Here is a 12,352-nt window from a genome sequence, read left to right as displayed (position 1 = left end):
ATACAACACAAGCCATGTTGATTTATAAGCTAAGAACAGCTTGCCATGTTGTCTGAACTAGATTGTGGTTTGCCAGACAACATGAGAAAGCCACTCCGACTTGCAAGCCAGCATGGCTTATTATGCCATGTGAGCTCATCCAGTATGCTAACTACAGGAGGGAGGTGTGGGACTCACATCCTACTTGTGGGTTTTCTCACAGGAAACTGTTGGGCTGTTCTGCTGTACTAGGTGGACCTTGCTCAGATGCAGCATGACCCTCCTTATATTTTTCTTTCAACACCAACAGGAAAGTCTCCTGAATTGCTTTACAAATAGTTTGAGTGAGAGGGTTGTGCTCCTTCCTGGAGTTCAGGTTTAGCTCAGCTTCCCAAGCTCTCTGTCCAACAGTCTCTTCTAAAGCCAGAAGAGCAGAAGCACCTTATGGCTGGGGTGGGAAGTGGAGTGGCGATGGGCAAACTTTCTGAATAACAAAAAAGGGGCTTTTCCATCCAGGCTACTAAACATACAGTAACTGTCACATGCGCATTCCAGTGCAGAAATATTCCCCTTCTTTCACCATCCCGAATAGCTAAGCCTTCTCTTGTCCCAGCTTGCCACTCAGTAAATACCACGTGCCTGACCTGAACAGCGTAGTCGAAAACATGCGCAATCTGCCCTCATAAAACTCCCTCCTGCTTCTCAGCACTCAGTTTGCTCGCGGCAATCCCCTGAAGTGGTCACACCGGCAGCTTTGCCAGGATTCAAAAGAGCACACCTCCTGCTAACCTCTGTTCCACCCATGTTGAAATCTCTGGGCAAACCCAGAAGCAGATCTAACATTCTGGTTCCATGCTAACGGCAGCTCAGCGGGGTGGGGGAGCTGGCAATTCGTCTCGCCTGTGAAGCTGGGAGCTGGAATCCGCACTCAAAAAGCAAGAATGAGCCACCCTATCCAAAGATAAAGCAATATAAAGCCTCACCAGGTGCCCCGAGCTCCTTGAATTACATACAAATGTAGCAATAATTAAAACCTGGTAAAACAAACCAACCAACCGACCAACCAGACCTGACTGGAACCTTCTGGAGTGATGCAGTGCCGTGTGATTGTGGGCTGCCGATCACTACATAGTTACATAATCCATCCAGAAATCTTCCCCAGGCAGGTAGGCCAGTGGATATCTTTTTACTATTATTGTAAAGCTGAATTTTTAACTGCACCATCAACAGTATTTCTGAATCAGATTGAATAAGCAATTCTGGTTTATGGAATAAGGCAAAAAGAGTTAATCTGGAAAACACTGCCAACAATCTGATGAGATAGACATTTTTAATATTAAAAGTAAATGTAAATGTGTCTTTATAAACAATATGCATAAAATAGATCTGTAATAGTAAAGCTCTGTCTCTTATTAAATGTTTTCTTCACAGTAATTTCTTTGGTATGTAATAGTTTCCCTCTCAAAGAAATAGTGCAATTTGAGGAACAGACATGATGCCAATGGATTAAACATTCTATGGCCCTTAATATAAGTCCTTGTAAATTTCTTGCAGGAGTGGATGAAGGCTCATATCTGTCTCCGTTTTCTTTATAATTTGCAACAGCTGCACATGTTCTGTTACAATTTGTCTGAGGTCTGTCATTTTCTGCAACAATTTTGCAAACAGCTGTGACGACTCCGGGTGATTCAGCTTTAACTGGAGTTCTAAAGCTTGCAGCAAATTGTCTTGAATATCTTCAATGGGCTTCACATTCAGTAATCCAGGGCGATCTAAAAATTGACAAATAAGTTTAATTATTTTAAAGATAGAAATTCACATTAATTTGTAGTGGCTTTACAGCAAAATGTCATGGCCAATACAGACATTACCATAAATATAGCAGTTGTTTCCCCATGTCTAATTTTTACTCTTAAGTAAGCATATGAATTGATCAGAATCTGGACCCTAGAGCGTGAGTGGAGGTGCGTTAAGATCTGAGCCTCCCCCTGCTCCTACTCTGGAGTAAAAATGAAGGCAAATAATAAGGAAAGAAAGGTTGCTATGTCTTCCAATGGATACTTAAAATACATTTTCAGTCTGGTATGTATGTGCTGCTTCTTGCATCAACTCTGCCTCCTGTGGAAGCGTGGCCTGCCACATGCAGGAGAGGGGCTGTGGTTCACAAGGCGATCCGCAAGCAACAAGGAAGGCTTGCTAATGGAGTGGATGTCCTAGTTCAGTCTCCTTGACCAGCATGCTGCACCAGGCTCAGAACCATAACCAGCTGGTGCCCATTCAGGTTTGGGTTCTGTCCTTGGGTGAGAAGTATGTTCCTCCTGAAGCAGCTCTTGGGAGGTGGGGAGGGGCCCCGTGCATTCCCTGAGGCAGCTCTCAGGGGCAATTCCTAGTGAAGACCCCACATTTCACATGGGTCGGTTCAAAGAAAGGCTTGATTGGTACCTGGCACAGGCCCACACCTGAGTAGAGATGCTCAGGTGAGCCCCTTGGAATTGCTTCTGCTCATTCTTCTCCCGCTTGCACATCAGCTGAAAACATGACACAATGCTGCTGATAATTGTGCAAAATGTTCACATCTTGACATGTGACTTATCGCTGCCTCTCCTGCTAATATATAACTTCTGGAACTCACTTGCCAACATGAAGTGACATCTTGAGAACAGAATTCTCTGCAAGCATACTGCAAAGCCAAAGTTAACCAGTAAAACTACTGCTAGGCCATCCAACTAAATGGCTGGGTGTAATCTATTTAAGGTGCTTCAACCCACTTTGATTGCTTTGGGGGATGGCATTAGGTGCAGATAGGAAATAGGACCCCTAGGGTATGGAATGGGTTTCCATGGTTCACTTTGGTGAGAGTGTTCAATGCACATGGTAGGCATGTCATTAGCAGAGTTGGCTGGAGCTGGGGGTCAGACTAGATTATTATTATTATTATTAGAGGCCCCTTCTGACTCGCTCTGTTTCTATTAGGTGCAGATAGGAAAATACATAGTCCTGTCTGGGTGGGTTCGACTGACTTAGCTTAATAATCTACTTTATAGTTTTCCAGGATGTATACCTTCAGGACCTGAATGAGAAAGCTTGATACCTATAGCACTTAGTAACTATAAAGAAGTGAGCACTATTCTCACAGCACAAATAACCACATCACTAATTTCTTGGATGAGAGGGAAGTGGGTTGAGATTGGAAAAGTATGACTGCAAGGGTGATATGAAGCTCAAGGTTATGAAATGTCAAGTTCCCTTTTTTCACTGTGAACCAGACTTGTGAAGGGATATCAGACTTCTGGTTGTGAAAAAAACCATTTCTCTGTCCTTTAATTAAACTTGTTGAGAACTGGACAACAAACGTCTAGATCAATTAATCATGTACCCCAGTTGAACTTCAGGTAAGAGAATTTACAGCAAGAAATTTCATACCATTAACTATTTTAAATATAATGAGTTTTTCTTATGAAAAATAGCAACCAATGTGATTTTCTGAAGGGTATACCATGTTGTATGGATGGAAGAAGTAAAATAAAAATACAGAAGCCAGCAAGCAGATCTCAGCTATATCTCTTAGGAGAAGACTGGGCTGAACTAGCTCTTGTGAGGATTTATAATCGGATCCAAAAAGGGATGGAGGCAGGCTGATGTAAAAAGAACATTCCATAAATCAAGACTGGGTATGTTTGATGTCTCTTTAGCATTGTGACTTTCACAAGCATAACAGTTGTGACTGCCCAGACAGTAATGCACAGCAAAATATGTCCCCTCAACAATTCTTTATAGAAACCTTTATGATGAAATCCCTACCCCCGAAATCACCTCCCCTGAGCAGGACTGCCAGTCTTGGGGTGGCTATCAATTTGTTCTTTGCCAGGTGAGATTAGCCATATCATGAGTAAGAAAAGTTTGGGAATATGAAGACAAAATGCAAGCAGAAAAGCCATCCAAGGAGGAATAGGCCCACATATGAGCACCAACGCCATTTCTGAAGTTAGCCGTAACAGATTGTAGCTATTGGAACGGGCAGTGCCAGTCGAACGGGTTCCCCCCTGCAGTCCCCTCACCTCAAAGAGTCCTCCCAAAACACCCCCCCGTGACAGAGGGGGGCCAAGAGAAAGAGGAACCATGTCGCATGAGGGGAAGTTTGCTGATGCAGCGTCAGCCTAACCCAGATGCAGTGATCCAAAGGGTCTCTAAATCTAGCTGTTACATATCAGACAATACAGTAAGCAGCTGCTCAAATATGTAATGTGGCAGCTCTTAATATTTTAGAGAGGTTACTGATATGGTGTTTTGGGGGCAGCATTGCTTTAAACAGCTTACTGCCAATCTGCAGGCTTCCACTGAACATCTGGCTATGACTCACCATGCAGTCAGAGGCAATTCAAGCAAGCCTGCAGGCTGCCTCCTCCATTCCCACCAGCTTGTATTTAGCAGTACAGTCCGATACCTGCCTACTCTGAAGTAAGTCCCACTGAGTTCAGAGGTGCTTACTCATAGGTGATTAGAGGACAGCCACCTTAAGGTTTCTTCAGGAAAAAATGGCCTACTGCTCTCAAACCCTAATCTCAACCCCAAGCCAACTAGCTGGGAGCTGTGGCCCTTTTTTCCATTTAAACATGTATAGGATTTTGTGCTTAATAATGCTAATGCCAAGTCCTTTCTAAAGTTGCTTCCAGATGGGGCATGTGATTGACCTGCTGCATTCCTGGAATTTTCCAGGGGGACTGGACAGCAGTGTCTTCTACTGCTAACCCTACTAAGTTTCCCTGTTAATCAGGTCTTTTTCCTTCCCATAAAACAATCTGTTAAACAATAAAAACAGAAGAGCTGCCCCACAACTTATGACTGGTAGTGGTGGGAGTCATTTGGTGGAAGTCCAAGATCAGTCCTATTTAGAATGGGCCTGCTGCAATGGCAAAGACAAGTTAGGCAAAGGTGGGATATAGCCTCTTGTCTGAATTTTATTTTCCTGAAATCACAAGACAGAACTGGAATTTGAAAAGGTCTGCTGGAATGCTTACGTGCAAACATGCTGTTTTCTAAAGACTGTCTGACCAGTCCTAAGAGGAGCCATGTTGAATCGGAGGAAGGTTTTCCCAGTCCAGCATTCCATTCACATGGAGGTACCAAGGGATGAACTTCTGGGTGCCTTTAAAAGCCTGCTGCACTTCATTTCAAGGCCATGGACTTTAGAATACCAACATAAACCTTAAAATGACTCCTAGAACATTACAAGTGATGTGACAGCTTTAATAATAAAGCTCAAATGATGGGTCTGAAGCTGAAATGAACCTGATGCGAAGGTTCACTTGGATGCTTTTTCCAAAGCCCTTTTTATTCTTCAATATTCTCAAAGTTAACCGTATTTTCTGTTAATTGTTCACTTATGAATTGTTCATATGGATGATTTTATGTTTTATGTACACATGCAAAATTCCTGTGCATTTCTTATCTCTAAAAGCAATTGCTACTGAAAGTCGTTGGAGCAAGCGCAGGCACTGGGCTGAGGAGGCTTATCACAGGGCCGGTATGACTCAGCAGTTGTGTGCTTTGCTTTAATGAGTGTAACCACAAATCAGGTCCTGAGTCCAAAGAAATTAACTCTGGCTGTATGCATGATTAAAATGTGCTTTACTGTTGCAAAGAGATCAAAAGAGCACATTTTCAGGAGACAGAAGCGTGTGTGTGAGAGAGAAACTGCTTGGCTTTTATTTTTCTTAATGAAGGCTCTTTTTCACCTTGTGCGAAATATACCTCTAAAATGACACAGTTCAGAGTTCAGAAACTATTGTAAAAATGTGATAAGCAGAATCAATAAAAAGTATATGTTAGGCTGGATCCAGTATAGGCTGCCTGCGGACAGAAGGCTCCCTTCTAGGGTGGCTAAGTGCCTTATTATGGAAAAGGTAGTCTTCTCTATAGCTGGAGACCTGGCAGAGGACATCTTCTCTTGGGGGATCTATCCTGCCCAAACAGGGTTTAAAGTCAAACTAAAAATTCTTACGGGTGGGGATTGGGGGCATGTGAGCTACCTATCAATAATTAGTACCTTTGTAGAAGAATGAGCAGGCACAGAGGTCACCTAGTCAGTCTTTTACATTATGAAGAGACAGATGGTAATTCTATAACACTTATAGTTGTTATTGCTATATTTGCATCTAAACATATACACGAGCATATGCAAATAGTGGGCAAAATTATGTCTTCTTTTTGGTTCTCCTGGGAGTCACTATTTAACATGTTCACCATATTTTCTGTAACCGAAAACAAAATGTTTCTCAAGTTTACAGTTACAGATTGGATACTTGTACAAGTAAGAATAAAGGAGTTAACAATCTGCTTCTCATTTTTAAGGTTTTCATTAATATAGGGAAAATCTCCCAAGAATTATATTTTAAAAAGCTATTTTACGCTTGAAACATTTCTGTGCAGTTATCAAAGAAATCTAACTGGTATCCTACTAGCCTTTTTTTGGTTAATTCAAAGCCTTCGGGGATCAATTTGTTCCAAAACCTTCCTCAAGGAAAGACATTCTGACAGAATGTGTACATGCCGAGTATGACTTGAGTTAGTCTAATAAAAACATGTCACTGAGCTGCAATTTCAAGTGAATGGGAACAAAGTGACAACTAATAATTAAGTCTCTTTAAATCTGGCAGATGTCAAATCATGCAAAGCAGCAAACGCAGCTGGGAAAATGAGTCGGGGAGGGAGGTGGAATGATGAGCTTTGGGGTTGCTTGGAGAGGCAGCGCTGAAGCCACGCAGGTGGCAACAAGCTGCTGCAACTCGCTTCAGTGCACAGTGGCAGGCATCTGGAAGACATGCACACAGTGAGTATCTGCACTTGAAAAGCCTGGTCCTACTTCTGGGGAAAGGTTCCTGCTCTACACACACACAGTCCCAGGTTCAGCTCCTACCAGCTCCAGTTAAAAACAAAGAAACCAAACCAACCCAAAGGATGGGGAGCTGATGATGTGAAAGAGTTCTTCTGGAGTTCTTGGAGAGCTACTGCCAGCCGGAGAAGACAGTACTGAGCTAAACAGACAGATGCTCTGGCCTGGCACGAGGAAGCGTTGTATGCTGTATTGCTAATGGAAGTGTCAGGGCTGTGCCAAATCTAGCAGGCTGATATGACCCAGGAATGAAACGGTTGGTCAGGCCGAAGCGTACATTAATACTGGAGGGTAAGCCAGGAGACTGGACCGAGAAGCAACTCAAAGCAGGATTAAAGGGCAATCAAGGATGCGGGAACACAACAGTAACCAGAGCTCAGGAAAATCTTGTTGCTCAAGCAGCAATGAGCTCTTATGCACCTTCCAGTCCGGGAGGATCCAGAGAAAAGCACATATGGGTGGCATCAATCCAGGGTACGAAGGGCCCCATGCAATGTGGAGAGCTATGGGCAATCCATGGAAGGCAGGAGTGTGGAGGCCAGGGTTGCATCCGCACTCCCTCACTGCCGAAATACTTAGACAGCGGATGTGTCGGTGCTGCTTGTGAGGTGAAGGCACGGCCCAGAGGAGCCTCCTGCACCCCTGGCTGAAAAGGCACAGTTGTGACTCAGAGGGGCAGCTTCCACAGAAAGAGCCACACCAGCTGCAAGGGTAGAAGGAGGGTGTCCACACATGGCACCCCAGCTCTAACCTTAGAGCCCTTTTCCGAGGTTGGAGCTGGGGCTCTGAGTTTCCCACGTCCACCTGGACAACCTCCACGTGCCAGCAGACTGCAGCCCAAGTGGGGAACATGCACTTCCGTGACTCAGCACCCAGTGCAGCTGCACACAGATCCCAAGGTACCCGGTTTTCTTTCCAGCAGCCACTGCCAGGAAAGATGCTTATAACCTCTCAGGAACCTCCCAACTGCACATTTCATATGCAGTTAAGAGGCAGATACTTAATGGACAGAAGCTTAATTTATTTCTACACCCTTATACAGACATTTCAGTGACTGCCAAAAGTGGCCCCAAGAGTGTTTGCAATATCTGGCTTGCTGCTCCTTCCCTTTCTCCCTATGAATTGCACATCAAGCCAGAAGTTGCATCATGCATGCCACGGGGAGAGGGGGGTAGTTCCTTTCAATTACTCTTCTATCCATGGTGGCCTCTTTTTAACTAAAGGAATATATCACGTAAATCAGACCCCAGAAGACGGGCGCCTCCTCGGTGGAGTGCATTATGATACACTCAAGGCAGGTCCACTCAATTTGTGATCCAGCAGACTGGATCCATCTTGTGAGCCACTGAAGGCGGCATGCCAGGGATTCAGCAACCCCCATTTTCATGTCCTGCCTGGGACTACAAAACCAGGAATGTTATGAAGCCCCTGGAGGCTCCAAAAGACATGGCTGGAATGCTGAATTTGGCTTGGAGGGTCATCCCTTGTGCATTCCTGCTTCAAAGTTCATTCTAGCCCAAGGATAACCATGTTTTTACTGTCAGACTTACCTCCACTGAGAATAATGACAGCTATAAATATTGCCAGATCGCTGTCATCTAATTCCAGTGCATTGAATTTGACAGCAAACTCAAACTTGGGCTCCATAAAGTCACAAAAGGGTTTCCGGAGACTCTTCAGGAACTCCCGAGTCATGAATCCTTGTCCGTCGGATATGAGAACACCATCTTTGTTCATCATGGAGGCCAGGAGTGTATAGATGATCTCATGGACACCATATTTCAGAAGCGTTACTTGGTCATTCAGGTCTAGATTCACAAAGCCTGGAATGTTTTTGGCAAATTCTGTGATCTCCTGAACAGCCTCCACTGAGCGAAACTGACATCGCTGGAAGATGCGGATGGCCACCTCTTTGTTCTGCTCTTGCATGGGGGCCAAATGTTTGCACTTGATCTGATCTTCTCCCATCATTAAGGAATTCATGTCATAAATGACAAATGGCTGAAAAAAACAATGCAAATGACTTTAGGCGTCTTTCCTGTATGAAGCACACTGTACTACTGAAACAAAATACATGGACACTGAGGATGATGAATCATGGTTTAAGAACAGGAAAAAGTTGACAGAAAATGAGTAATACCTAATTACCCAATTTTAGGAATTACAAGCGTCTGAGAGCAATGAAAGTGGGGCAGTGTTAGGATGTGTAAACCATCTACAAGGTGGGCAAGTCAGGCCATAGTGTTTTCCCATATTTGTAAGGGGATCAAGCTTTTAGAGAAAGGCAGTTCCACAATTCAGTCATGAAAACAAACTGATTTTCACTGTGGAGAAGCTGAATTGGACTCTGTAACTTAAGAATGTATTTTGCCATGGCCAGTGAATGCTGTACATTCCACACAAAAAAGCTGGTTACATAGTAATTTTAGGCTGCTCAAACTACTTGAGCATTACCTACTAATCATTTACATGTAATGCACATGTGACCACAATTAAAAGGAGGAACATAACTTTAAATTGTGTCCATAGAAAACATTTTGACTTTTTAGAGCACAAAGTCCATACAGTACAGATCATAATAAAAGTTTAACTCATTATTTACTGAATGAGTACATTTACTCTGATTGCAGTAACATCAGGGCTTATACACATATGATTGGGAAAGCACGGTAATTTTACAAGGAGTTACTTTCCATATACAGTTTTATACTGCTAAACCCTATCCTAGTACTTGGTCCTTGAATGCTCAGAAACAAGCAGTGTCACATGAGTGTATGCTATATAAATTGCATAAACAGTACGTTAACAGGGTATTTAAAATGTCCCAATGTCACTTCCAAGGTCCAATTCACCTAGTTTGGCTTAGCTCACCACACATATTCTCTGGCACATTCCCCAAAACCTACCACAGAAATCTTTTGAAAATGTTGCAGAAATAACTATAATGGCATAGCAAAACCTCCAAACTTATACACTGAATTTGGGCTACAGTTGTCAGACTATTTGCTACTTAGGAATACTGTCTAAGAGCAGAGTACTATTTGTGTTTAGACAGAGAAAAGTTGGCTGGAATACGCTGGGAGCTGAAGGCACCTTTCCTGTCTAAACATGCACAGGATTGCACCTTAAAGGTATTCCACACAGCAAATACATATGTAAGATAGAGAAAAGAAGAACTAAAAGCTAATATACTTGTACTACATCACAAACTGTGATAATATTTTGATATAACATTGAGCACCTACTTCTTTTTGCTCTACCTGGCAGTAAGCAGGGTTGTTAGATTGCTGCAAATCAGAGAACCGATGTGTTGTGCAATTGTTAGGATAAGGGCTAGAAAATCTGGGAACTCAACTTCCCCTCTGCTTTGCAGCCACAAAATTGTTTCAGGCAGCAGGGGAGTCCACCAGAACAGATTCAGCAAACATGCATTTGGGTCAAAAAGGAAAGAAAGTCGGTCTCCCATTGTGTGAGTGGAAATACATTCATATAACAAAGGATTTTTGGCATCTTGTATGTTACTCCGAGTTCCTCAGGTGGGTAAATGAAAAATATATTCCCCCACCCCAAGTTCGGTAACCCAGCAATCTAAAAGCAGAATTAAGGAATACAAAAATATGCTAATACGAATTTATCTGGATTTTAAGATATGACTGTACCTATATCTGACTTGAGCTGGTTTGGGGTAGTGGTAGTATTATGGGCCTAAGATACAAGGAGCCCAAGCTGGTCACAGACAAGTCACTATCATCTCAAACAACGTGCTTCTGGGGTTAGTTGGGCAGAATATTATGCAATGGAGAAGTACACTAACCTGGGCAAGCTGACTTAATAACCCGGGTTCAGCTAATTCGTTAACTTAAAATTACCCCATATTATAGTTCAAACAGCATTTACTGGCTTGTCGCTTATGATGGCATTACTTTCTGAATCAGATGGGTTAAAAATTGTAATAATAAATCCAACAACAGGAGGAATACTACCAGTTTATTCAAGCTTAGGAAATCAGATCAATCGGCATAAAGGTACAATAGTGCAGAGAATAGAGAATGAAACCAGTGGATGGATGGAAGGCAGCAGGCAATGAATTGAGAACACATGGTATATATGGACCTCAGAACTATGAAGACCTGAAAAAGGTCATCAGTTTGCTACTGTACACTGCTCCTGGACCCCCTTTAGTCTAACTTTAGATACGTACTTCACGCTTTGTGCTATTGACCGTGTGGTCTAGAAACTCTCCTTTTAAACAAGAGCAAGACTGTCAATAATCTGATGAATGGATCTGGATTATCTACAGCTTGGAGACTAGAGTCTTATAGTCTCACAGCCACACAATAAATCAGTCTCCTTGCAGCTAAGCCTAAATTCTTCATTTGAATTTTTGCCACTACAGATTTGAGCTGGAGAATTGTATACTATGCTTAGGTCCAATTAATACATATACATTGGCCAGAATGTATCCAGTGTTAAGCACTTTTAAATCCTGTTTATTTCAGCCTGAGAGATTTAATCTTGTGCTTAATTATTCCACAGATTCAAAGTTTAGTGCAAAGGAAGTACTCAACTTTGGTTGGATTGTGCCTATTACACTGAAGGGCAATGCTATTCAGATGTACAAAGAACTGCCATTTATATTTAAGAGCTTGATTTCTAAAACACTTAGGTAAAAGTGCTTGGTTTTAGCCTCTGGAATCTTAAGGAGTTGAAATACAGAATGCATTCTATTGTCTAATAAATAGTGGCATAATAAAACATGTTGAGGACCAATTCTGTGCACAGATTATCATAACTTATTGGAAAAATGAAGAAGCATAAGAAAATCAGCAACATTCTATATAATTCTTGACAGTATATAATGTGTTTGATAGTGTATAAAAATTATAGTGTTTGATAATTCTGTTAAGGTGATTCAGAGTAATATAAATGGTATGCATAAATGTACTTTTTCACACAGTGCATGCTTTTACATTTCTTTTGCACAGTTTATCTATATATCTGATCTATCTGAGAGCAGTCAAAAATATGGGTGTTCTCGAGTGAGGCTTTTATCCTGCAATTTCTAAAACACAGAATTTTACTGGGGGGCGGGTGGGTTTTTCCATCTGTAACACCTCTTTCCCATCACTTCCCATTGCTGTTGCTTCTTTTGCTTACCACAGAAAGACCTCTATGAAGGATGAAAAGAGAGAATTACTGCCTTCTGACTGGCACTGTTAGGACCTCTGTGTCCAGAAGCCAAAATCTCTGCTCTCCCATTTTGCCCAGCTGTAGGCAATGTATTTAATTCCTTTGCTCACAAGAGTGCAACCCAGTCCTTACTGCATACTTTATAGACCAGGGTGCAGATTTCAGAGGATTAGAGACTTTTAAAGTATGGGCTGCAATCCACAGGGTTTCAGCAGCAAACCACTCAATAGCACTGGAATGGTTTTATTTTTCAAGTTAAATGCAATTTTGGTGACTCTCTGTAGCAGTGAT

At 42.4% G+C, this 12,352-nt stretch overlaps 1 protein-coding gene across 1 annotated transcript in view; it reads right to left on the bottom strand.

Moving 5' to 3' along the window:
- Positions 1-1,295: 1,295 nt before the first annotated feature.
- The window catches only part of PPARG (peroxisome proliferator activated receptor gamma), a 58,761-nt gene continuing 47,704 nt past the window's right edge, over positions 1,296-12,352 (bottom strand). The window contains exons 6-7 of the mRNA XM_044451435.1: positions 8,422-8,872; positions 1,296-1,751 (exon numbers count right to left, since the gene is read on the bottom strand). Coding sequence (XP_044307370.1) covers positions 1,504-1,751; positions 8,422-8,872 — 699 coding nt within the window. The 3' untranslated portion in view covers positions 1,296-1,503. The remainder of the gene's footprint in view (positions 1,752-8,421; positions 8,873-12,352) is intronic.

The sequence above is a fragment of the Varanus komodoensis genome, unplaced genomic scaffold (assembly GCF_004798865.1).
Source record: "Varanus komodoensis strain SLA01 unplaced genomic scaffold, ASM479886v1 scaffold6_2, whole genome shotgun sequence".
NCBI lineage: Eukaryota > Metazoa > Chordata > Lepidosauria > Squamata > Varanidae > Varanus > Varanus komodoensis.
Note: the sequence above shows the minus strand (reverse complement) of the source record. Positions and strands in the feature narration are given on the sequence as shown.